The sequence below is a fragment of the Mustela putorius genome, unplaced genomic scaffold, assembly GCF_011764305.1.
Source record: "Mustela putorius furo isolate JIRA1106 unplaced genomic scaffold, ASM1176430v1.1 tig00003846_pilon_pilon_pilon, whole genome shotgun sequence".
Taxonomy (NCBI): Eukaryota; Metazoa; Chordata; class Mammalia; order Carnivora; family Mustelidae; genus Mustela; species Mustela putorius.
In genome coordinates, this window is record NW_025421999.1 from 3489668 (window position 1) to 3517478 (window position 27811).

Below are 27811 nucleotides of genomic sequence, written 5' to 3' on the forward strand. Positions count from 1 at the left end.
AAGCTTTCAGTTTTTCTCCATTGAGAATGATATTTGCGGTGGGTTTTTCATAGATGGCTTTGATGATATTGAGGTATGTGCCCTCCATCCCTACACTTTGAAGAGTTTTGATCAGGAAGGGATGTTGTACTTTGTCAAAAGCTTTTTCAGCATCTATTGAGAGTATCATATGGTTCTTGTTCTTACTTTTATTGATGTGTTGTATCACATTGACTGATTTGCGGATGTTGAACCAACCTTGCAGCCCCGGAATAAATCCCACTTGGTCGTGGTGAATAATCTTTTTAATGTACTGTTGAATCCTATTGGCTAGTATTTTGTTGAGTATTTTCGCATCTGTGTTCATCAAGGATATTGGTCTATAGCTCTCTTTTTTGGTGGGATCCTTGTCTGGTTTTGGGATCAAGGTGATGCTGGCCTCATAAAATGAGTTTGGAAGTTTTCCTTCCATTTCTATTTTTTGGAACAGTTTTAGGAGAATAGGAATTAGTTCTTCTTTAAATGTTTGGTAGAATTCCCCCGGGAAGCCGTCTGGCCCTGGGCTTTTGTTTGTTTGGAGATTTTTAATGACTGTTTCAATCTCCTTACTGGTTATGGGTCTGTTCAGGCTTTCTATTTCTTCCTGGTTCAGTTGTGGTAGTTTATATGTTTCTAGGAATGCATCCATTTCTTCCAGATTGTCAAATTTATTGGCGTAGAGTTGCTCATAGTATGTTCTTATAATAGTTTGTATTTCTTTGGTGTTAGTTGTGATCTCTCCTCTTTCATTCATGATTTTATTTATTTGGGTCCTTTCTCTTTTCTTTTTGATAAGTCGGGCCAGGGGTTTATCAATTTTATTAATTCTTTCAAAGAACCAGCTCCTACTTTCGTTGATTTGTTCTATTGTTTTTTTGGTTTCTATTTCATTGATTTCTGCTCTGATCTTTATGATTTCTCTTCTCCTGCTAGGCTTAGGGTTTCTTTCTTGTTCTTTCTCCAGCTCCTTTAGGTGTAGGGTGAGATTGTGTACCTGAGACCTTTCTTGTTTCTTGAGAAAGGCTTGTACCGCTATATATTTTCCTCTCAGGACTGCCTTTGTTGTGTCCCACAGATTTTGAACCATTGTATTTTCATTATCGTTTGTTTCCATGATTTTTTTCAATTCTTCTTTAATTTCCCGGTTGACCCATTCATTCTTTAGAAGGATGCTGTTTAGTCTCCATGTATTTTGGTTCTTTTCAAACTTCTTTTTGTGGTTGAGTTCTAGCTTTAGAGCATTGTGGTCTGAAAATATGCAGGGAATGATCCCAATCTTTTGATACCGGTTGAGTCCTGATTTAGGACCGAGGATGTGATCTATTCTGGAGAATGTTCCATGTGCACTAGAGAAGAATGTGTATTCTGTTGCTTTGGGATGAAATGTTCTGAATATATCTGTGATGTCCATCTGGTCCAGTGTGTCGTTTAAGGCCTTTATTTCCTTGCTGATCTTTTGCTTGGATGATCTGTCCATTTCAGTGAGGGGAGTGTTAAAGTCCCCTACTATTATTGTATGATTGTTGATATGTTTCTTTGATTTTGATATTAATTGGTTTATATAGTTGGCTGCTCCCACGTTGGGGGCATAGATATTTAAAATTGTTAAATCTTCTTGTTGGACAGACCCTTTGAGTATGATATAGTGTCCTTCCTCATCTCTTATTATAGTCTTTGGCTTAAAATCTAATTGATCTGATATAAGGATTGCCACTACTGCTTTCTTCTGATGTCCATTATCATGGTAAATTCTTTTCCACCCCCTCACTTTAAATCTGGAGGTGTCTTCGGGCTTAAAATGAGTTTCTTGGAGGCAACATATAGATGGATTTTGTTTTTTTATCCATTCTCATACCCTGTGTCTTTTGACAGGGGCATTTAGCCCATTAACATTCAAGGTAACTATTGAGAGATATGAATTTAGTGCCATTGTTTTGCCTGTAAGGTGACTGTTACTGTATATGGTCTCTGTTCCTTTCTGATCTACCACTTGTAGGCTCTCTCTTTGCTTAGAGGACCCCTTTCAAGATTTCCTGTAGAGCTGGTTTGGTGTTTGCAAATTCTTTCAGTTGTTGTTTGTCCTGGAAGCTTTTAATCTCTCCTTCTATTTTCAATGATAGCCTAGCTGGATATAGTATTCTGGGCTGCATGTTTTTCTCATTTAGTGCTCTGAAAATATCATGCCAGCTCTTTCTGGCCTGCCAGGTCTCTGTGGATAAGTCAGCTGCCAATCTAATATTTTTACCATTGTATGTTACAGACTTCTTTTCCCGGGCTGCTTTCAGGATTTTCTCTTTGTCACTGAGACTTGTAAATTTTACTATTAGGTGACGGGGTGAAGGCCTATTCTTATTGATTTTGAACGGTGTTCTCTGAACCTCCTGAATTTTGATGCTCGTTCCCTTTGCCATATTGGGGAAATTCTCCCCAATAATTCTCTCTAGTATACCTTCTGCTCCCCTCTCTCTTTCTTCTTCTTCTGGAATCCCAATTATTCTAATGTTGTTTCGTCTTATGGTGTCACTTATCTCTCGAATTCTCCCCTCGTGGTCCAGTAGCTGTTTGTCCCTCTTTTGCTCAGCTTCTTTATTCTCTGTCATTTGGTCTTCTATATCACTAATTCTTTCTTCTGCCTCATTTATCCTAGCAGTGAGAGCCTCCATTTTTGTTTGCACCTCATTAATAGCTTTTTTGATTTCAACTTAGTTAGATTTTAGTTCTTTTATTTCTCCAGAAAGGGCTTTTATATCTCTTGAGAGGGTTTCTCTAATATCTTCCATGCCTTTTTCGAGGCCGGCTAGAACCTTGAGAATTGTCATTCTGAACTCTAGATCTGACATATCACCAATGTCTGTATTGATTAGGTCCCTAGCCTTCGGTACTGTGTCTTGTTCTTTTTTTTGAGTTGAATTTTTCCGTCTTGTCATTTTGTCCTGAGAAGAGTATATGAAGGGGCAAGTAAAATACTAAAAGGGTGGCAACAACCCCAGGAAAATATGCTTTAACCAAATTAGAAGAGATCCCAAATCGTGAGGGGGGAGAAAGGGGATAAAAAGAGGTTCAAAAATGAAGAAAGAAAAAAAAAAGAAAAAAGAAAAAAAAAAGAAAAAAGAATTTAAAAGAAAAGAAAACACCTAAGAAAAATATATAAAAAAGAAAAATATATATATTAGATAAACTAGTAAAAAATCGTTAAAAAAGAAAAAGGTAACAGTTAAAAAAAAATTTACCCGAAGGCGAGAAAAAAAAAACAAAAAATCAAAAAGAACGAAATTAAGTTAACCGCAAGACTAAAAAAAATCACAGGGAAAAAGCCCTGAGTTCCGTGCTTTGCTTTCTCCTCCTCTGGAATTCTGCTGCTCTCCTTGGTATTGAAACCGCACTCTTTGGTAGGTGAACTTGGTCTCGGCTGGATTTCTTGTTGATCTTCTGGGGGAGGGGCTTCTTGTAGTGATTCTCAAGTGTCTTTGCCCCAGGCGGAATTGCACCGCCCTTACCCGGGGCGGGGTGAGTAATCCCCTTGGGTTTGCTTTCAGGAGCTTTTGTTCCCTGAGTGCTTTCCGTAGAGTTCCGGAGGACGGGAATACAAATGGCGGCCTCCTGGTCTCCGGCCCTGGAGGAGCCGAGAGCCCAGGGCTGCACTCCTCAGTGTGCGCTCAGAGAACCGCGCCCAGTTACTCCCGTCTGCCTGACCTCCGGCCGCGCTCCGAGCTCACCAAGCCTGCAACTGGTTCAAGGTACCTCCGGCCGCGCTCCGAGCTCACCAAGCCTGCAACCGGTTCAAGGTTACCCCGAGGTGCGAGCTTACTGTCGGCTCTGTCTCTGTAGCCGGCTTTCCCGTTCCAATACCCGCAAGCTCTGCGACACTCAGACACCCCCGATCCTTCTGTGACCCCGCGGGATCTGAGGCCACGCTGACCCCGCGTGGGCTTCGCCCCGGGTAGCCTCTGGAGCGATGTCCCTCAGCGGAACACACTTTTAAAAGTCCTGATTTTGTGTTCCGTTGCTCCGCCGCTTGCCGGGAGCCGGCCCCTCCCCCTGGGGTCTATCTTCCCGTCGCTTCGGATTCACTTCTCCGCCGGTCCTACCTTTCAGAAAGTGGTTATTTTTCTGTTTCCAGAATTGCTGTTCTTCTTCTCTTCGATCTCCGATGGATTTTCAGGTGTTTGCAATCTTTAGATAAGCTATCTAGCTGATCTCCGGCTAGCTGAAGTAGTCTCAGCCAGCTACTTCTCCACCATCTTCGAACCATCTCGAATGCATTTTTAAGGGTCATTGTTAAGAAACAGGTTTTGTGGGTGGTGCCTGGGTGGCTCAGTTGGTTAAGTGTCTGCCTTTGGCTCAGGTCATGATCTCCGAGTCTCGGCATCGAGCCTCATGCCAGGCTCTCCAGTGTGGGGACCCTGATTCTCTCTCTGACCCTTCCCCCTTTCATGTTCTCTAATAAATAAAATCTTAAAAAAAATACATTTTGTAACAAAAGCCAAAATAACAGGTTGATCTTGATTTAACAAAGCCTTGCTGTATTAATTCATAGAACAGGAGTTTAGCATAATTTGTAAAAAAAAAAAAAAAAAAAGGATTAGATACTTGCTTTTTCCTTCCCATTTTCCCATTAAAGGAAAGGATATCTGAATACTTCTTAGATGGAACTTGGGAGCAATTTTTCTTTCAGGAGTAAATTACTTAGCTTTTAGAGCTGTATGACTATCCATTTAAGTCAATTGATTTAACCAATCAATAAATGTTTGAGTACATTTTGTCAGGCCCTGTGTGAAGCTCTTAGTATTCCAAAAAGATACTGCCCTTCTCCCTCCTTACAGACAAGGAAAACAAAATACATAGTTACTCATTCTGATCATTGTCTGCAAGGAACAGGAGATCCTCAGAGATGACCTCTTTCAGATAAGGTGGTCTGAGAAGACCTCACTGAGGACATGGTATTAAAGGTGAGACCTAAAGAAAAAGGAGAGAAGCCAGCCACACTAAGAAGAGGTTTGGAAGAATTACCGTTTCTGGAGGGGTCCCAAGGAATAAAATCTTATGTACTTTTCAAATACAGCTTAATAGATCAAGAGAAAGTGTATTTCAGATTCCATTTTTCTTTCTCTCTGGAATTTGTTATTTGGATATAGGACAGCTTACGCTGATGCTCCCATTGGCTTATGCTTTCTCTTTTGCTATACTTTTTTGGAGACTTTCTAAACTTTATTTTCCAGAATTCTGTTAAGTCTTTAGCTCTGCTCTCTTGTTTTAATTTTAAAGAGCTCTTCAGTGTTCCATTTGTCGCCCTGTTTTTCATGGAAACAGTATCTTCTCTTGTCCTCTGAGGAGGCTGAGGAGACTGAGTGGGAGTTTTCATCTTCATGTAGAGTCCCCTGTGTTACTTTGTGCACTCCTTCCTCCCTCCTCCCTTTTTGGTTTGTCTTGGGCTCTGTCTTTCCTGTAATAAGTCTGGTGACACTTGGCTAACGGAGCATCTTTAAGGATGGGCTGTGGACAAGATTTTAAGATTCAAGGGGAGAAGAGGGAGATCAGGCTGAGCTCTACCTACCATGAGAGAGACTCTCAAGTGATTGGTAAGATTTCTCAGAGACAACATCTCCTTGTCTGCCATGTGGATGCCAACCCTCTGAGTGGTCAACACTCTGGGGGGGGGCGGGGTACATGGGGGGGAGCTGGAGTCTTTTCATTTGGTTTGTAAACTTTTACTTAATCTCTCAGCTGTGGTGACACACCACCCCAGGGCAGAGACCCTCTGCTTTAACCCTTTCAGGGAACAAGCTTTCTAGCTGGCTGGAACAAGAGGAAACTGCTCAGCTGGGTGGAGAAGGGCAGGGAATCACAGATTTCCAACAGGTCCCCCTGTTTTAGCTCAACAATTCCCACCCTTTTCCAGTGGCAACTAGTGCCACAAGTTCCTTTCCAACAAGCTGGGGCGTTCTGCTTTTCCACTACAAGTCAAGCCATCAAACATGTCAGGTCTGCTGCCAGGGACCACTTGTTCACTGGCTTTCCAGTTCCCAACTTCTGTTACTTTCCCGTTAAAAAGATCTTATTTTAGTTTTCCTTCGGGGGCTTCAGGAGCAAGCAGAGTTCAGTGATGTACACATAAGTCTGCTGTCTTTATCTGGAAATTCCATGTAAGCTTTAAAAAATGTGTATTTCTTGTTACATATCTCACATGCTAAAAAGTCTTTTTTTGATAGACAATTCTCATCTCTCTTGAGCCCTCCATAGTAGTCAATGCGATCAACCACTCTGTGCTTCATGGAATACTCTTCCCAACTCTTGGACATCATGATCTCCCACATTCCCTCTCTTCTTTCTACCCACTCCTTCTCAGACTCTCATGCTGGCTCATTCTCTTCCACCCACCAACAAAAGTTGAAGTTCCTTAAAGCTCAGTGTTAGGTCCTGTCCGTTTTCTACTATATATTCTCTCTCCAGTTGATGTCATTCAGGTTCTTTAAGTATTAACAATCCACAAACATTTGTCCAATCTAGACTTCACCTCTCAGATTCAGATCCATATATCTAATGATTTACTTCAATTTCCTTAGATGCTCCAAAAGCAGTTCACATTCAACATGTCTAAAAGTGCACTTACAATCTTACCTCCTCAAGCCTGGTTTTCTTTCAGCATTCTCTATTTAGATAATGCCATTACCCAGGCATATAAACTAAAAAACAAGATTCATCCTAGACATGTCCTCCCATCCACCATATTCATTCCTTTTCCAAGTTTTACTGATAGGATCTCAACTTATGTACAGTTAAGTTCCTTTTTTCCATATCATCTAAACAATACCTTTAAACTACCAAAATCTCTCCCCTGGGTTAGTGAACTAGCTTCCTCACTCATCTTCCGGATCCTGTTCCCTATATTCCCCACCCACCCTAGTAATCTCAAGCTAATTTTTTATATGATCTTTTCAAAAGACTGCATGAATTTCCATATCTTTGCTGAAAATGTGGCTGACTTTTTTGCCTCTAGGAACCGTTCTAAATCCTCAGGTTCACCAACAAAATCCTGACAAGTACACCTCCTCTCTACCACACGTTTCATCTCACGTCCTGCCACTCCTCAGTGTTCTAGACTTCAATAATAAATAAAAAAATAAAAAATAAAAATGAAAAAATAACAAATAATAAAGACTATATTTACTTGAATGCCCGGGGCTTACCCCATTCCCCTTCCAACACAGAGCCTTTGTACATGCTGTTCCATGTGTCTGTTTCACCTTTCCCTAATTATGATTTCATCTATAATTGCTCAGGTGTCATCTCCTCTAGCCCAAATCAGATGCCTCATCTTGTGCTTCCCTCTGTTGTACTATATTGTAATTGCTTATTTACACACCTGTCTCCCGACCACAGTTAAGAGCTGTTTGAACAGCTCTTTTTATCCTCAGCAAAAAGCACGGATTCTGGCACCCAGTATTTTATAATTGTATTATGCATGACTACAATAGCTCATTTAATCAAGAAAGTAAGTTATCAGTGATAAACACCAATGTAAACTTTTATGATACATTAGGAAATAGGCAGGATTTCCAAGAAAATTTTTTCAAAGACGATATTTACAGAAAATAAACACCAACATTTCCTTACTTTTTTTGTTTTGCCCATTGCCTTCAGGATGGAAAGATTTAGGTCTTCAAGTGCTGCTAGTACATTCTCATATTCACCCAAGTGCTGGGAAAAATATTCTGAAAGTAAAAATATTGAAAAAAATCATGTTTGCATTTAGATGTCATAAAATAACAACAAAATCAACTGATGATCTACTCCATTAATGTGTGAAACAAATAAAGGGTTGTAACTGAAAACTGGAAAGTTTCCATAAGAGACTAGTGTGTCAATATAGCCATTTCATTAAAATTAAAAAAAAAAACTGAATGATTACATTATCCTTGAAGAATGCTCTAAAAAAAAATAAGGGAAAAAATGAATCTAGATCTACAGACAAGACTGTCACAATAAAAAATTGTTATTAAAGCATGTTATTAAAGCACCCATTACAATAATAGCTTAAGCAAAAAATTAAACTACATTTTATTGTTTCTCCTGGGAGACATTTAAACAAGGTAAACTCTCTCATGGTTAAGAATTAACAATGCTACAAAACACAAGGATGGGCAGAGCAAAACAGATGTTAACCATATTTTTCAATTGGTAAGGATAAATAATACACTGGATGTTACAATTAAGAGTATGGGATACAGACTCTTCCCAAACAAGTTGAAGTATAGGAGAGATAAATGCAAAACTCATATTTACTTATAGAAACCTGTATATTTCTGAAATGAGAGATCTGGTCTAGGAAATCATATATTGAAAAGACCTAGAACTTTCAGTCACTAGAAAATCATTAGCTCTCACCACTCCTATGAACTCATTTTTGGATGAGCAGTAGTTTATTATTGCCTCTCTTTAACATGCATAATTATTTGTGGAATCAAGTTGAATGAGAAGAAAAATCAACATAAAGCTATTTGAGATTACTGGGATAAATGTCAGCATTTTTTATGGAAACTTTAATACTCAAGATGGAATTATTTATTTGTTGACATTGACACTAATAACAAATGGGAAGTACCACTGAATGATTTATTAGTAAATGTGCAGAAATCATCTAAGAAAAAATAAACACAGGTGAGCAATAAATCAAGTCTAGATTATCATTGTCAATTATAATTTGTGTACACATGCATTAAAAATGCATGTCATATTTTTGACAAAAGCAAATGTATTCCTGACTATGCATTACTTAAAAAATGTATGGTGCAGATCATCTCACATAAAGCTTCTTTCAGGAAGGGTTTAGTTGGAAAATAAATAAGAAAGCAGATATGTCTTAAATACCTGCTTGAGAGTAATGTTTTAATTCTTGGCTCTGATACTGATTTTCTGTGAGTGCTGACCAACATATCTAACCTTGTCACCATTATTTGCAACGAAATTATTCATGAACTAGCAAGCAGTTAATGTGGCTACAGAATATTAACTTTGACTAAAATAATTAGCAGAATAGAATCCACACTAAGTTGAAACAAGCAAAACGTATAAAGAAAATGGAAAAAAGTAAAATTGTTAGCATATTTTTAATATACACAGAAACTCAAGAAAGACTGTAATAGGGATTTCAAATGCAAGAAGGCAGAATATATTAAGTGAAAAATAAAATTTAGTGCTTAAAAATAAGGGTCAAAAAAACAAAACATGAAGGAACACCACCTTTTAAAATATTTTCATAAACAAGGTATCTGACTTAATCAATGAAGGCCCCCTGGAGATACTATAAATTGCCTTTCCACTGTGAAATCAAGTTTATGAAGGGGTACATGCTGATAAAGAACATGAGAAGACAATGAGGTTTCTGAGCTGACACCTATCTAGACTTCCTTCCTTCATTTATTCATCTCAGTTATCAAAGCAGTTAGGAGGAAAAAAAAAATTACCCCCCCCCCCCAAGCAATATACTAGAACACAAAGAAAATAACTCTCAGAACAGAGAGAACTACAACACCCAAGCCCTGGATAGGAGATTAAGGATAAGGGTTATTTTGAGGTCAGTGCCACTCAAACTGTTTTATAATTTACCAGTGGGGATGTGCCCCAGAGCAAGTAGGGCTCCAATGAACTCAAAGAAGGAAATTAGATGAAGGAGCCAGAGACACTTAATATACATATTAGGAGAGATTCCTACCCTCCACTTCATGATGGTGAAGGTTCATTTGGTCATTCCAGGACTTAACACACATTTATTTAGTCCTTTTTGTGTGCCCGATGGGTTGTACTAAAAGCTTGGAATACAAAAAAGACAGAATATTTAAGGATACTATAACCAGATAGGGGAAATAAATATTGCAACAACTGCTATACATATGGTCATTATTCCAGAAAATGGTTCAAGAAATCAGGTACAAAATATAACCAAAGTACAGGGAAAAGCAGGGGACATCCCTGTATTACCTTGCTCTAGTGGCCAGGGGGGATAACATTTGTGGGCCCCATAGGGTCATGGAGAAAGAGTTCTTAACTAGGTAGCCCCCTATCCCCATGGCATAGCACAGAGATGGCAGACTGAAACACACCTATAGTCTTTCTGAGAAAAAATCCCACTAGCTTACCTTCATAGCTATAGTATGAGAAGCAGGCTTATAATTAAACACACATCTAGGGGCCAACAACAATCCTCTCCAGAGAATGCGAATGTCGACATCACTACCTACTATGCTCCCTCTTAGCCCTACCCCAGGTCATAGGTGTCTTTAAAGAAAAGAGCTTATGGACACATTTGGCGCCCAGACTTTTGGGGCTTTTGCCAAGAGAGCACATCCTTGATAGCCTGGCTCTGATGGCCAGCAGGGCTTGTGCTCATGAGTTCAATAGGATCATAGCAAAGAAAGAAACAGTTCTTAAGTGGTTATCACCCAGTGATCTGTGCAGAGGGAGCAACAGAGATCACCATCACCTGCCTTCCCCTGAAAGGTTAAAAGCTGTTACTTAAGGTCTGATGCTGTAGACTAACTGTTGGTGTTGACTGAGATCCTCCTCTATAGGACACTGACCAGCCTTGGCACACCCTCATTTACTGGGAACTACTAGAATGAAGTAGGCTACTTGAACAAGATTTGAGAGAAACCAATAGCTATGGCAGGGTTGAAAGACAAGGTACACCTCCTATCAGAGAACACTCCTTTGAGACTGGAAGAGGTGTGGGGTTTTTTTGTTTTTGTTTTGTTTTTTGTTTTGTTTTGTTTTTTGAATCTAAAGCACAGAAACCAACTTAGAGAGTCAAGAAAAATAAAGAAACAGAGGAATATGTTCCAAATGAAAGAATAAAGTAAATACTTCAGAAAAAAAGACTGTAATAGAGATTAGTGATATACCTAATGAAGAGTTCAAAAGAGTGGTTATAAAAATGACAGCCAAACTTGGAAGAACAAATGAATAAAATTACAATTTCACAAAGATACAAAATACCAAATAGAAGTAACAGAATTGAAGAATGCAATAACTAAAGTGAAGAGTACAATAAAGGGCTTCAAAAGCAGACTAGATGAATCAGAAGAAAGGATCAGCAAATTTGAAGAAAGGGCAGTGGAAATTTTCCAATCAGAGCAGCAAAAAGAAAAAGAAAAGAAAAAGAGTCAGCATAGCTTAGGAGACTTATAGGAAATCATCAAGTGGACCAATATTTATATTATAGGGGTCCCAGAAGGAGAAGAAAGACAGAAAGGGGAAGAACTCGTTTGGAAAAATAATGACTGAAAACTTTTCCAACCTAGGGAAAGGAAACAGACATACAGATCCAGGAAACCCATTAAGTTCCCATTAAGGTGTAGCCACAATTACACTCACCAAGACACATTATAATTAAACTGTTTAAAGTTAAAGGCAAGGAGAGAATCTTAAAAGAAGCAAGAGAAAAACCAACTTCTTAGGTACAAAGGAACCCTTATAAGACTATAAGCAGATTTTTAGCAGAAACTTTGGAGAAGAGAGTGGCATGATATATAAAGGGAAAAGTATAGTAAAATTCAGAATAATCTCATGATGGAAAGATGGAGGTTAATCACTTACAAAGCTAATATGACAGCTAAAATAGGAAAGAGTCCAAATAATAACTACAGTAACTTGTTACCAGATACACAAGATAAAAATATGTAAATTGTGGCATCTAAAACATGAAAGGTTTCATGGTGGTAAGGGAATAAAATTGTAGTGCTTCAGAATGTATTCAAATTTAAGTTGTTATCAAGTTAAAACAGACATTTATAAATTGTTTTATGTGAACTTCATGGTAACCACAAAACAAAAACCTATAGTAGACACACACACACACACACACACACACACACACACAAAGAAAAAACTGAACTATACCACTACAGAAAAACATCAAATCACAAAGGAAAAAAGAGAAAAATAAAGGAGAGCAGAGGAACTACAAAACAATCAGGAAGCAATCAACAATATATAAATAAGCACATATGTATCAATGTTTACTTTAAATATAAATGGGCTAAATTCTCCAATCAAAAGACAGAATGCATGGATGGATTTTATATATGCTGCCAACAAGAGACTTACTTGAGATATAAGAACATAGACTGAAAGTGAAGGGATAAGAAAAGATATTCCATGCAAGCAGAAACCAAAAGAAAGCTAGAGTAGCTATACTTATATCAGATAAAATAAACTTTAAAACAAAGATTATAGGACAAAGAAAGTGATTATGTAATGATAAAGGATCAACCCACCAAAAGAAATTTACATTTGTAAACATGTATGCACATAACATAGGAGCACATAAATATATAAGGCATATATTAACAGATCTAAGAGAGAAATAGAGAGTAAGACAATAATAGTAAGGGACTTTAATATGCCACTTATTGGTCAATTGATGAATAAATCATTCAGACAGAAAAATAATAAAGAAACAATGGTCTTAAATGACATATTAGACCAAATGGACTATGTATACACACATACATATGTATGTACCTACATATACACATACTCACACAAACCATTCCATCCAAAAGCAACAAAATACAAATTCTTCTCAAATACACAAAGAACATTTCTCAGGATAAAGAATATGCTGGGTCACAAAACAAAAAAAAATTTTTTTAAGGTTTTATTTATTTGACACACACAGAGAGAAAGAGCACTAGCAGGGGGAGCAGCAGAGGGAAAGGGAGAAACAGTTACATAATAAACATTACATTAAAAAAATTACATAATAATTCCCTGCACTGAGCAGGGAGCCTGATGTGGGGCTTGATCCCAGGACCCTGGGATCATGACCTGAGCAGAAGGCAGTTGTTTAACCAAGTGAGCAACGCAGGCACCCCCACAAAACAAGTCTTAATAAATTTAAGAAGACTGAAATCATCCTGTCCACAATGATATAAATTAGAAATCACTTACAAGATGAAAATGAAAATTCACAAATATGTAGGGATTAAACTACATGCTTCTGAACAACCATGAATCAAATAAGAAACCAAAAGAGGATGCCAAAAACAACTTGAGACAAAGAAAGTGGAAATACAACATACCAAAACTTATGGGATGTAGAAAAAAAAGTTCTAAAAAGGCAAGTTCATACAGCTAACTGCCTACCTACACCAAGAAATAAGAAAGATCTCAAAAAACCAACCTCTGTACCTCAAGAAACTAGAAAAAGAACAAATGACACCCAAAGTTAGTAAAATGAACAAATTAACAAAGATCAGAGCAGAAATAAATGAAATAGAGACCTAAAAGTCAATAAGTCAATCAAAGTAAGTGTTCTTTTTTTGAAAGATAAACAAAATTGACAAACATTTAGCTAGATTCACCAAGAAAAACAAAAAGAGGATTAAATATCAGAATTGAAAGAGACATCATAACTGATACAATAGAAATACAAAGGATCATAAGAGACTACTATGTACAACTATATACTGAAACAAGATGGACTTGGATAAATTCCTAGAAAAGAAATATATAACCTACAAAGACTGACTCATGACAAAATAGAAAATCTGAATAGAACAATTACTAGTAATAAAATTGATTAAGTAATCAAAAGTCCCCCAAACAGAATTCTTCACTGGTGGATTCTACCAAACATTTAAATAACAATACAAATCCTTCTCAAATTCCTCAAAAGAAAAAAAAGTAAGAAAAGGACTATTTCAAAACTCACTTTATAAGGCTCATGTAAGTTTGAAAAGCACTGCCCTAGAGTACTTGTTAGAAAGGAATAGTGAGAAAGTCTCATAACTGAATCAAAATTTGCGTTAAGGCCAAGAAATCACCATGTTTTATAGATATGCCAGGATAGATTAGGAACTGGAATAAATTTGAGAATTACTAGAGGAAATGGGAAGGCATAGGACAATTTTGAAAAGTAGAGTGACCCCCTCCAATATTCTCATGAGAAAGGTTATCCTGGATATGCTGTAGAATGTTTGAGAAATATTGGTGACACACCATCAGGAGAGACAAGAGTAGAGTGAATTGCCAGGAGTGATTTCACCACAGAACAAGGACCCCAAGCCATGCCAAAGCTATGAGGAGAGGGTAGGCAGGAACTTGAAATTTCCGCAGTATGGCTGCATACCCAAAGATGTGACAGGCAGGGAAAGAAAACCTGTGATGGCTTCACAAGTGGCTGAGCTTAGATGGTTTTCTTCCTGTTACTGTGCTCCCATGCCTCATTTGAATCACAATTCCAATGTGAGCTGGGCAAAGGAGTTTCGTCCTCAAATCATAGCATTAGAGAGAAAGAAAGATCCAGAATATATACTGGTTCATTAAAACTCTGGTTTGTTGATAGCATGACCACTGAGAGATACTCAAGCCATGGGCCAGATGGGAGATCCTGTAAAATTCCAGACAGGAGGTAGGGATTTATGTCAGGGCAGGGATGGATGTGGAGATGATTGGAATAGGAAGTTGTGAGAGCAGCCCTGGATATGAGGGCTGAAGACAGCTATACAGCAGAAATGGTGCCCACCTTTATAGACTCTGGGCATGGAGGGGAGCTCCAACCTGGGGGGCCTCTGTGTGCCGGCCTGAGGGAGCACTAGTGGTTGATAATGCAGAAAAGGAGCTCCAGAGAAGCAGAAATTAGTGATGAAGTGACCCAAACGTGGGAACTGTCCATCATTCTCAAACAACAATGACTGTCCCATGTGGGGCACATTCAGGCCTGCATCTGAAGTGGGTTCCAGCTGTTCAGGTCACACTGAGGCCATTCAGGCAGCCTCTATCCTTCAGCCCTCTGTAATCTGGCTCTATTCTCTTATCTAACAGCCTATTTGTAAGTTCAGGGTCTGAGGCTGACCAGAAGAGCCAGCACAGCTCTGGCCTTCCAGAGAAAGGGCCCAGGACCTCTGAACACACCTCATTCTCAAGATGTACCCTTCATCTGCGGCCTGGGCTCAGAGCTTCACTTCCCATGTGCCCCAATGGGTCAGGAGTGAAGATGCTGACACTCCCTCAGGGTGACATCTATCCTTTCAACTCCGTATCTACAGAGTACAGTTAAAGTGCTGAATATATGTTCTGTCAGGACAGTCCCCAAATAACCCATTATATGTGGAATTCCTTTTACATTTTTTGCTTGTAGGGAACTTTTTCCTAAAGACTATAATATGATTTGCTATAGTATCAAAAGACAAAATTAAAAGAGCTGCATAGTTCCGTCTGGGGATTAAAAATAAATAAATAAACAGAACCCCAAACTCCCATCCCCCAAGAACTAGAATGATTTCCCAGAGGAATCTACTTTTATTAAAACCTGCGTGTGAGTTCCATAGGCAAGAGCAAAGCAGAATTGTATAGCACATATGGAAATGTGTGGCAAAGTAGTCTCATCGGTTTAAGTTAAGAATCTTTGAAAGGTAAGAGTTTGAACATTGTTTTATAGGAGAATAGAGCACCATTTATAAGCAGACATATTCGACAAGCTGACTGTCAGAAAGCAAAGTATTTCATGGAAATTCAATGCAACATCTTCACTAATAATATGCTCACTAAAGGTTAGTTTCTCCCTTCCTTGCTCTACCTAACTGGTGGCGTTGCATCACCAAGTTTTGTCTTATTTTCTTAGTCTGCATCTTAATCCTCCAGGTGATCGTGTTTTCAGGTTTGGCCTAAGAATTTCAAGTCAGAACCAGAGCCCCATACCCTCCACCAAGGTCACACTGGGAACTGAGCTCACAAAGCAGTCTCATGAGTTCAGAATCCTATAGCATGTACCTTGCTATAGCTTCCCAAGCAGTGTACTAGATCAGGAGGAAAATACGGAAATGAAAGAGAATGGAGAGTTGGGAAGTGTCATGCAAAATGTTTTACAGCTCATTTTTAGTGATTTTTTTTTTTTTTTTTTTAAAGTATGGTCCACAGCCAGCATGGAGCCCAATACAGGGTTAGAGCTCACAACTCTAAGATTAAGGACCGAGCTGAGATTAAGACTCAGATGTTTAATGGACTGGGCCCTCTTTTTCGTCATTTTATAAATGTTCCAGGAAGCTACAACTATAATAGTATGGAAGAGGAATAGTGACTTCTGATTTTCCAGCATTTGACCTGTCTGGCATGGATACCTCTCAGCACTGCCCAGGGGTCACACTGAGGTCATTCGGGCAGCCTCTATCCTTCAGCCCGGGGTAGGATCAGGAAAGTAATAATTTTACTCCTGATAGATTTTAGATCACAGCTGAAGATGGAATGAACAGAAAACCAAAGACTCAAAGCTAGAGTTCAAACACAAATACCTAGTTGTAATTGAGTTATGTACTGACTGGTAAGGTATGGCCAACAGCTACTATTTGGGCAGGCCTCCCCAATTATGGGAAGAGTGAAGCACATGCAATGGCTCAGCACTGCTGGTGGGCGTGCAGCCTGACGAGTCTTTGACCAAGTCATGACACCTCTAGGCATCTACCATATAGAACTACTCATACAAGAGTACAAAGATAATACAAATGAGGATGTTTACTTCAGTGCACTTTGTCCAAGGGAAACGTTGGAAAAAACCCTGAAAATCCACAAAAGAGGATGTGACTAAAAAACTGAAGGTGCATGCAGCACATTTGCAACCTTTGTAATAAAATGAACAGTGTGCAGTTACACTGATCATATAGCATGACCTCACTGTTGGAAAAATTATCTATCAAGACATATATATCAATGTCAACTTATGAATAAAAATATCTGGAAGGCGATGCTCCAAGCAGCAGAGATTAGGGAAAAAGCAGGGAGGGGAAAAAGGAGACTAACATTCCATCTTAAATGCCCATGTAATTCTGTATTATTAAATCTTAAAAACTAAGTATTATTTTCATAACTAAAACAAACTGATACTTTATAGTTTTTCATTTCTAGGTCTATCATTTAGTAAATGAACAAATTAAGTAAAAGCAACAGAATGAAACTTTTAGATACCTAAACCTTTTTTTTTTAATTTTTTATTTTTTATAAACATATATTTTTATCCCCAGGGGAACTAGGAACTGGTTCTTTGAAAGAATTAATAAAATTGATAAACCCCTGGCCCGACTTATCAAAAAGAAAAGAGAAAGGACCCAAATAAATAAAATCATGAATGAAAGAGGAGAGATCACAACTAACACCAAAGAAATACAAACTATTATAAGAACATACTATGAGCAACTCTACGCCAATAAATTTGACAATCTGGAAGAAATGGATGCATTCCTAGAAACATATAAACTACCACAACTGAACCAGGAAGAAATAGAAAGCCTGAACAGACCCATAACCAGTAAGGAGATTGAAACAGTCATTAAAAATCTCCAAACAAACAAAAGCCCAGGGCCAGACGGCTTCCCGGGGGAATTCTACCAAACATTTAAAGAAGAACTAATTCCTATTCTCCTGAAACTGTTCCAAAAAATAGAAATGGAAGGAAAACTTCCAAACTCATTTTATGAGGCCAGCATCACCTTGATCCCAAAACCAGACAAGGATCCCACCAAAAAAGAGAGCTATAGACCAATATCCTTGATGAACACAGATGCGAAAATACTCAACAAAATACTAGCCAATAGGATTCAACAGTACCTTAAAAGGATTATTCACCACGACCAAGTGGGATTTATTCCAGGGCTGCAAGGTTGGTTCAACATCCGCAAATCAGTCAATGTGATACAACACATCAATAAAAGAAAGAACAAGAACCATATGATACTCTCAATAGATGCTGAAAAAGAATTTGACAAAGTACAGCATCCCTTCCTGATCAAAACTCTTCAAAGTGTAGGGATAGAGGGCACATACCTCAATATCATCAAAGCCATCTATGAAAAACCCACCACAAATATCATTCTCAATGGAGAAAAACTGAAAGCTTTTCCGCTAAGGTCAGGAACACGGCAGGGATGTCCATTATCACCACTGCTATTCAACATAGTACTAGAGGTCCTAATCTCAGCAATCAGACAACAAAAGGAAATTAAAGGCATCCAAATCGGCAAAGAAGAAGTCAAACTATCACTCTTCGCAGATGATATGATACTATATGTGGAAAACCCAAAAGACTCCACTCCAAAACTGCTAGAACTTATACAGGAATTCAGTAAAGTGTCAGGATATAAAATCAATGCACAGAAATCAGTTGCATTTCTCTACACCAACAGCAAGACAGAAGAAAGAGAAATTAAGGAGTCCATCCCATTTATAATTGCACCCAAAACCATAAGATACCTAGGAATAAACCTAACCAGAGGCATAGATACCTGGACCTTTTAACTGCTTCTTTGAAAAAGCACATGAAGGGGCGCCTGGGTGGCTCAGTGGTTTGGGCTGCTGCCTTCGGCTCGGGTCATGATCTCAGGGTCCTGGGATCGAGCCCCGCATTGGGCTCCCTGCTCCGCAAGAAGCCTGCTTCCCTCTTTCTCTCTCTCTCTCTCTCTGCCTGCCTCTCTGCCTACTTGTGATCTCTGTCAAATAAATAAATAAAATCTTTAAAAAAAAAAAAAAAAGAAAAAGCACATGAAATCTGCTTTCCATACTGATCTAAGTGCCATCCCTCCCATGCACAAGGGGGAATTTGTGCCGGGTGTGAGTCGACAGATTTTACTCACTTGCACTGAAGCATTTGGTTTTGATTAGACTCCAACTTAAATATTTACTTTGTATTTACAAAATAACAAGACACGAAACTATACTCTGGAAATTAAAATGCATGTTCTTGAACAGAGAGGGGGAGGATTATAACACATGATTGGGAGTACAATCACTGGGTTTAAAAATACAGAGAAATTTGGTTGCATTAAAACCCCATTTACTATGGGTTGCCTGTATCAGTCGGTTAAGCATCTGACTTTTGATTTCGGCCCAGGTCATGATCTGAGTCTTGAAACCAAGTCCCACATCAGGCTTTGGCTGGGAGTGGATGCTACTGGGGATTCTCTCTCTGTCCCTGTCCCTCTGCCCCACCCCACCCCTCAAACTTGCGTGCATGCTCTCTCTTAAAAAAGAAAAACAAAAACAAAACCCATATCCTACTCTCCTAATTATGGGGAAAGTCACTGTCAAAGCTTTTTCCAGTAAATGCACAGTAGGTTCCTAATCTAGTTCTGTTATTGTAGAAGGCAAATTGAACATTTTTTTTTTGCAGAGGATTCGGTAAAGATACAGGATCATACTGAGAGAGGATAATGTAATATGCACATCTTAATGACAATACATAAACAACATAGCAAACTTAGTGGCAAAAAGAAGAGTCACTAAATGTTTTATGCTAAAATCCCTTGTTCTCATAAGACATGTCTACGTAGGCAAGTTTGAGTAGAAAACAAAAAGAATGATCTGGATGATTTGAGGAAATCATTACTTTGGCCTGCCCTATCTAGACACTTGAGGCAAATGGATTTCCTAACCTCACAAAATTATCAAGATAATCTTCTCAGTTCTCCACTTCATCTCCCCACTTCCCTGAGGGGGACCATCTACACGTGAATGACAATGGATCACAACTTGTCCTTTACAGTGATTGATATTCTATAGAGAGACTGGTGGCCATGGTTCCCATGGGCCCTTTGGTCCACTTAACACAGTTTAATACCTGTGTGTGGATGGGTCATGGTTGGATTATGTGTAAACCACGTCAGGATTTTCCCTGTTTTTCTTTACTAGTGCTTCGTAGTTAACAAAATCATGAACTGCTTTGGTATCAAGATACCTTGCTTCTGCATAAACAACTTTTCAGTTGGATTCTTCCAACTGAAGAGAGACACTATGGAGAGGGAGAGAGAGAGAGAGAGAGAGAGAGAGAGAGACACTATGAAGGAAGAGAAAACTGTTTTAAGACCACTGGAAAATTGGAAAGCTTGTGCTGATTATCATCTGTGTTGTTCAGAGTTATTTTCTTGAAACCTTGTCTTCTCATATTGTAAAAAGGTTGATATCCAGGATCTATAATGAACTCGTCAAACTCAACACATACAAAACAGACAATCATATCATAAAATGGGAAGAAGGGGCACCTGGGTGGCTCAGTGGGTTAAGCCTCTGCCTTCAGCTCAGGTCATGATCCCAGGGTCCTGGGATCAAGCCCCACATTGGGCTCTCTGCGCTGCAGGGAGCCTGCTTCCTCCTCTCTCTCTGCCTGCCTCTCTGCCTACTTGTGATCTCTGTCAGATAAATAAAGAAAAACTCTTTAAAAAAAAATAGGCAGAAGATATGGACAGACACTTCTCCAATAAAGACATACAAACGGCTATCAGACACATGAAAAAATGTTCATCATCACTAGCCATCAGGGAGATTCAAATTAAAACCACATTGAGATATCACCTTACACCAGTTAGAATGGCCAAAATTAGCAAGACAGGAAACAACATGTATTGGAGAGGATGTGAAGAAAGGGGAACCCTCTTACACGGTTGGTGGGAATGCAAGTTGGTGCAGCCTCTTTGGAGAACAGTGTGGAGATTCCTCAAGAAATTAAAAATAGAATTTCCCTATGACCCTGCCATTGCACTCCTGGATATTTACCCCAAAGATACAGATGTAGTGAAAAGAAGGGCGATCTGTACCCCAATGTTTATGGCAGCAATGGCCACGGTCGCCAAACTGTGGAAAGAACCAAGATGCCCTTCAACGGATGAATGGATAAGGAAGATGTGGTCCATATACACTATGGAGTATTATGCCTCCATCAGAAAGGACGAATTCCCAACTTTTGTAGCAACATGGATGGGACTGGAAGAGATTATGCTGAGTGAAATAAGTCAAGCAGAGAGAGTCAATTATCATATGGTTTCACTTATTAGTGGAGCATAACAAAAAGCATAGAGGACATGGGGAGTTAGAGAGGAGAAGGGAGTTGGGGTAAATTGGAAGGGGAGGTGAATCATGAGAGACTATGGACTCTGAAAAACAATCTGAGGGGTTTGAAGTGTGGGGGGGTGGGAGGTTGGGGTACCAGGTGGTGGGTATTATAGAGGGCACAGATTGCATGGAGCACTGGGTGTGGTGAAAAAATAATGATATTGTTATGCTGAAAATAAATAAATTTTAAAAAATGGGCTTTGTGATGATTTTGCAAACTTAAAATTTGTAAGAATTATATGTTCAGGAGGCTCTCATGACTTCAATTACGAGTTTCAGAGAATCATATCTGTAAAATTATTTTTAAAAAACCTAGACAATAAAATTCAACTTGGACAAGGTGTTATCTTATATAATTACCTTAAAAAACAAAACTTAATGGGGGCTTAAGTGGGTACGAGAAGAATAAATGAAAGAAGATGGGATTGGGAGGGAGACAAACCATAAGCGACTCTTAATCTCACAAAACAAACTGAGGGTTGCTGGGGGGAGGGGGTTTGGGAGAAAGGGGTGGTATTATGGACATTGGGGAGGGTATGTGTTTTGGTGAGTGCTGTGAAGTGTGTAAACCTGGTGATTCACAGACCTGTACCCCTGGGGATAAAAATATATGTTTATAAAAAATAAAAAATTATATTATAAAAAAAAAAAACTTAAAACCTCCCAGTGTTTGGAGAAAAATAGCTCTTTCACACTGAATAGTCTCACAATGCTTCATAATTTTCTCATAAAAAATAAATCTCAGAAACATTGGCCTTTTCCACATTCCTAGCCATTGACTTTTGTTTTCAATCATGAGGATGAAGAAAATAAATGAAGACACTATAAGTCAGGAATCTGTAGAAGTTCCTCTCTCCAGCAAAACTTGTTTTGCAAGTAAAATTTAACATTCCGGAACTGTTTATGGAGATATGGAACAAAGTTGTTTTTATATGTCAATGGGGTCAATTTTTTAAAAACAGTAGTAAAGAGTCAATATAATTGAAGAGAATAGTGAAGTTGTATTAAACACCAATGTAAAAATATATTCAAACTAGTGGAGAATTTCCTATTGTTAAACTAATTGTACCAAGTGCAATTTGTACCAAGTTCTTCTTCATGAACAAATTAATGAGCCCCAACTCTTTCTCCAGTGAAATACACGCTTGAGTAAAACTCACAGATGAAGATAAATCCCTTGAGATCTCAATTATCTTTTACTATATTCTAAATCTAGGACATTAATTTCAGGATATGTAGAAATTAAATAAGATGGTATTCTATTTCATCCTAAAGCAAGTAGTGAGTTTGATTGCCCACTCTCCCCACAAAATACCACAACTTACCACATAGTTCTTCTGTGTCAAGATTGCTGAAAAGAAAAGAAAGAAAATTGTTACTTTGTAATATTTAAGTTTTAATATACTTAAATACAGTCATCCCCCCCCAATCTATATAGCTATATTAAAAAATGATATGTAGCTATGGTATTTCTCTTATAAATTCTACATTGCTTAAATAATCATTAACAATGATTACGTCAGGGAACCCGGGTGGCTCAGTGGGCTAAAGCCTCTGCCTTCAGCTCAGGTCATGATCCCAGGGTCCTGGGTCACTGGGCTCTCTGCTCAATGGGGAGGCTGCTCTTCCTCTTTCTCTGCCTGCCTCTCTGCCTACCTGTGATCTCTGTCTGTCAAATAAATAAATAAAATATTTTAAAATACAAACAATGATTACATCAGATTCTAACTTTGAGCAAATAATTTCTGGGGTTTGTGTCTCCCCCAGTATCATGCTGGGGAATACTGCCTAATTGTGAAGAACAGAGACTCTGGAGCCAGAATGCCTGAGTTCAAATCTTGACTCTACCATTTACCATCCATGTGACCATGACTTCTTTACATCCTAGGGCTCAGTTCCTCGACAACAAGAGGGAATAGTAGGTTCTGTTTCATAGGAATACAATAGGATATAAATGGGTTAATACATTTAAAGCAGTTAAAAGAGTAACTAGCACAAAATAAGCACTTAAAATATGTTAGCTATCTGGATTCCTGACTGGTTAGAACTGCTAGAACTTCCATATCTAAACTCAATCTATGTGGTAAGTTTGACTCCATGCCGTTTGGAATGATTTCTGACACATGACAAAGAGTCACATGTCTTTTTGCATTATATTTACATGTAAATTATATTTCCATGTAAACAATAGTTACCTCTTAGTCTTATGAAGATAAATATATAAATATAGCATAGCAGATGAAATATTAGCAGATATAATTCATTCCTATTAGAACAAGGTCTTGACCATGGCAGGCACGGTATAGGAATTCAAGAATGGTTCAAAATTGACAATAAATCAATCTAAGATACATTGTAACTTAGAGGAGAAAATTCCTACTTAACACCAGATGGGAATTTAATAAAATTCAAATATTCACTCCTAATTATAAAAAGTTTAAATGAAATTGGAATAAAAGTCTCTGAAAGATGATAAAGACTTACTAAAGTCAACTGCAAACATCAATTAACTGAAAATCTCGGACTTTAATTCAGCTTCCACTGGTGAAAGCCCAGTGTAAATGAAGGTCATAATCCAGTCCTCCTCTATGTGGCAGGCAGGGCTGCTGGGCTGGAGGGTTACTCGTGGGATCATTTCAAACCCTGGGTCTTTTAACCAGTTCCATCCCTAGTTGTACTAATTTTAAATTAAGGATTTTATCCTCAGATACTGAATATTTGATCTTGTATAAAGGATATCTCCTCTCTTGAGCAGGTCTTTTTGTAAAGTAGCATTTGCCACCAGGCAGAAAACGTAAAGCCTTCTGCAGCAGTTTCAGTGTGGGTTTCTGTTCAGTCATTCATTCATTTTTCCCCACAGGCATTCACCATTATGTGCCAGGCACTGTTCTAACCACCACAGATCAATGAGGTTGCAACAGATACTGAAAGGAGGATGTCCGATCACTTGTCTCTAGCAGCTGGATTTAGAAGTAGACTTCTACAGTAAATAATTATAATGTGATAAAATAGTTACTATGAGGGAAGTGGCTCATTGCAATATTATCAGGGGCTATAGAGGATGAAATTTTGAGGCTAAATCTCAAGTGCTAAGTAGGAGTAGAAAAGGCAGGCAAAGGAAGAACATTCCAGTTAGAAGAAACACTATTTGCAATAAAATTTATGAACACGAATAGTTCCTTCGAGTGGAACATAGATCATCAATGAAGAAATGGAACAAAACAATGAAAAGCCTCATGTGATCATCTAAAAAGTTTCTATGTTCTCTTGTCAACTTGGAGTCACAGAGAATTTTAAAAGCAAATGACATCATCTGATTCATACTTTAGGAAGTTCACTAACAGATTGGTTGAGGTTAGACCAAAAGAGGATGAAAAGAAGCTTAGAGAGCAGTTTGGATATTATTTCTATAGTCTGGACCAGTTGATTCCAGATTGAAGTATACAACCCAAAGGGTGTACAAGGCCATCCAATGGGAGCAAGAAGAAGTACCTGCACATCAGACACACACACCTTTAAAACTTTATTTTGAAATAATTCCAACCTACAAAAAAAAAAGGGGGCCCTTCACCTAACCATTCCCCCAGTTGTTGGCATTTTATTTTGCTTACCACATTCTTTCTCTGTATATGTTTCTTTAACTCACTTGATTATACATTGCAGATAATGATATTCTTTACCCCTAAATGCTTCAGGGTGTAGTTTCTACAAATAAATATGTTCTCTTATGTTCAAGTGATGGGATTAATATTGATTCAATGCCATTATTAAATCCAGCAGTTCTTAAATATCTGTATTTATATTTAAGCTTATACTTTTTTGCACATAATTTTACAGTGTATAAGTATTAATACAGTGTGCCTACATAGGATATGATTTTCAAGTCTTTATATATCAAAATTTCAAGCCAAAAAAGCATTGGCTAAAATGGGAGCTTGATCAGAAGTGTAAGACGGATAGGCAGTGATAGAGAGAGGAGCAAAAAGAATACACAGAAGGGAAGGGTTTTAAGGTAAAACCATCAAAGCTTGGAATCTTATTGGATTCAGAATTAGACCACTTAGACATTTTTAGTATCATGTCAAGCATTTTGGTCATTAATACTTACATGTCATTTCCTAACCTCAGTATTTCCATAGAACTTCAGACTTGGAAAAGGACATTAAGGGTCACTCTGTTTTTGTATCTTCCTCAGAATGGTTCACAGATTCATAATGAGATTTTTTTTAATTTCAAAGGAATAAACAGTCAATCCATTATGGAAACTGAATAACATGGAATATATCATCAAACATAGTTCAGAGTAATTTGCATGACATTAGTTCTACTTGTTCCTCAATAAAATGCTATGTTCTTAAAGCATTTTAAGTGATCCCCTCAAACATTCCTTTATTTAGCTGTTTCTGTGCTGTGTTGTTTGTTCTTTTTATAGTAGACTTACATGGGTGAATTCTATAGGACTGATTTCTTTCGAGATAGCTCCATCCAGTAGTAACACAGGGTTGTAAAGAAATATTAAGCCATAGATAAGCCTACAGTGTATCTGAGAGTGTGTGATATTGTTCTGCTTTTTTCCGTGTTTATAGTAAGAAAACCTATAATCTTTCAGCTATGCCATTTTTTTAAAAAATGGAAAGTCACATTTAAAAAAAAAAATGCTAGTCACATTGTAAACATCTTTACTGAAACAGAAGCAGAGGGGTGTTACTACCAGAATGCATTCTCAGCTAGAAGCCAAGGAGGGGTAAAGAACAAAGACATTCACTGCCGCCTGACTGACAGTTGTGAGGGGGAGAAATGGAAACAAACGAAGTGTTCATTAGCCGAATAACTAAGCAAATTGCATATCATTATATAATCATTAAAATGTACCTAAAGATTTGTCAATTGCTTGAAAAAAGTTTATGTTTAAAAGGTTAAAATGTAAAACCAGATATAAATGGTATATATAAAATTTAAAAAATGCATATGTTAAGTACTTGGCAAAAAATTAAGTAACAATACCAGTTAACAGGTCACACTGCTTCTGGATGCTGGGACTTTGGATGAGTTTGCTTTTGCCTTCTTTACAGTTTTCCAAATCTTTGGTTTCTCTTACAATAAGGTTTCATTTATAACGGGAAAAGCAAAATCTGATTATAAATAGAAAATTGGGAAAAGATGAAGCATAAAAGGTAAGGTTCACATGATTTAACTTATGAATCTATTTTGTATAAATTACAATATATCTGTCAGTTTGGACCTGCCTCTCAACTTTACAAGAAAACACCATTCAGACACTGTAAGTGTAACACAGACACAACATATACTGAACACCATTCATTTACAAGTCTCGGGGGCATCTGAAGTTGTTTTGACTGGACTCTTCTATTGTTGGGCACTGTATGTTCTGAAGAACTGAACTGCTCTCCTGAGAAGTATGTTTATTGTCAAGAAAATAGATTTGGGAGTGCAGACGGATTGCTACTTCAGAATTCAGAATCTTTCTAATATAACCTTTCATATGCCAGCCCTCAATTCCAGAGTCCACCTCTAAACAATTTTACCTTCATGTGAACATTCTTAGTTATCTCTGAAGTATTTTTCAAAGGATTTAGCTGCGTTTGCTGTATAAATAAGAGCAAAGGATTAGGACTTTCACACTGAAAAACCACCATTCTCAACCCCTTTGCTTCTGATTATATTTGAGATTTTTAGTTTCTTCTTCAAAATTAATACACTGTGGATCTAAGCAGAAACCTTAACAGTCTAAGTCCTACTTCATATTTTACTGTCTTCTCGTTTATCACTGGTTAGTCTGAATATTACCAGTGCAAATAGGTTTTTTTCGTCAGTTGGCAAAACAGATTGCAACACACCACAAGCTCCCTAATAACCCGAAGGAGTTAATTTTGGCTTACAAAGATGTTTACTTCTAGACAGTATCTGAGGCAAGGAGAATGTGACTCAGTGAGCAACACGCTTAGTTATTCCCTGATGGGAACCCCGTAGCAATGCCTACATTGGTTTATTGGCAGACGAGCAGGCTAGTTAAGAAACAAATATGCTCAGCCACTGTAGTGTTCATTTTAAAAAAGATTATTATGATCTTCCAATTCACTAAGAATCATTTGAGCAGAATGTCTTTCCATCATCGTCAGAGCAAATGTATTCAGCTAGTTCTGACGCACCAAACAAAACAACACTAATGAAAATCAACAGAAGCAATACCGGGAGATCAGAAGAATGATAAAGGCTCTGACCTTAAAGATATGTTGGAATAGTTTTTAATTCCATGAAGTAAATCTGTAACTGGTCATAAAGAGTCTGGTCCCCTCTGCTGGAGGTGGGATAAGGCCTATACCTCTAGAATGGTAGGGGTCCCTTCTGATGGAGCAGATGCTCTGGATACAAACTAAGCTGAAGTGAGCTCTCTCAGCTGAGAGCCCTCATATAAAGGACTACAGTGACAGAATGATGGCCAGAGGGATTTCAGAAATAGGTTCTATTCAGTTGTCCCCACGGGCAGGGGCAAGTTACTTTAGTACCAGACCCCTGACCCAAGAGGCAGCATGAATGCAGATCCCTGCTTGTAGAGGAATGGCAATACCACACAGGTTATCAAACAGGGACTTAGACTGTGCAATGAGCCAAGAAAACCAGAACCGGGATAGAAATGGAGATTGCTCCTTTTAAACATTAACATTTTTTCCCCAGTATAAAATGATTACCATCATCAAGTTAACCAATGCATCCATTGCCTCACATGATTACAGTTTCTTTTTAGGATGGTTCTTATAATCAAGACAAATACTCAGTCATTAGAATCAAAGCAATATGTACGGCCAAGCAATCAACATGGTGTGATAGGACTTTGAGTAAACACTGGTAAGACCTCCGTAAATCCCTTCTGTTGAAGGCCAAAATCGTTCCTAGAACCTAG

At 38.1% G+C, this 27811-nt stretch overlaps 1 protein-coding gene across 1 annotated transcript in view; it reads right to left on the bottom strand.

Moving 5' to 3' along the window:
• NECAB1 (N-terminal EF-hand calcium binding protein 1) overlaps positions 1-27811 on the bottom strand; it is a 203396-nt gene that overhangs the window by 105512 nt on the left and 70073 nt on the right. The window contains exons 4-5 of the mRNA XM_045063139.1: positions 22215-22240; positions 7633-7730 (exon numbers count right to left, since the gene is read on the bottom strand). Coding sequence (XP_044919074.1) covers positions 7633-7730; positions 22215-22240 — 124 coding nt within the window. The remainder of the gene's footprint in view (positions 1-7632; positions 7731-22214; positions 22241-27811) is intronic.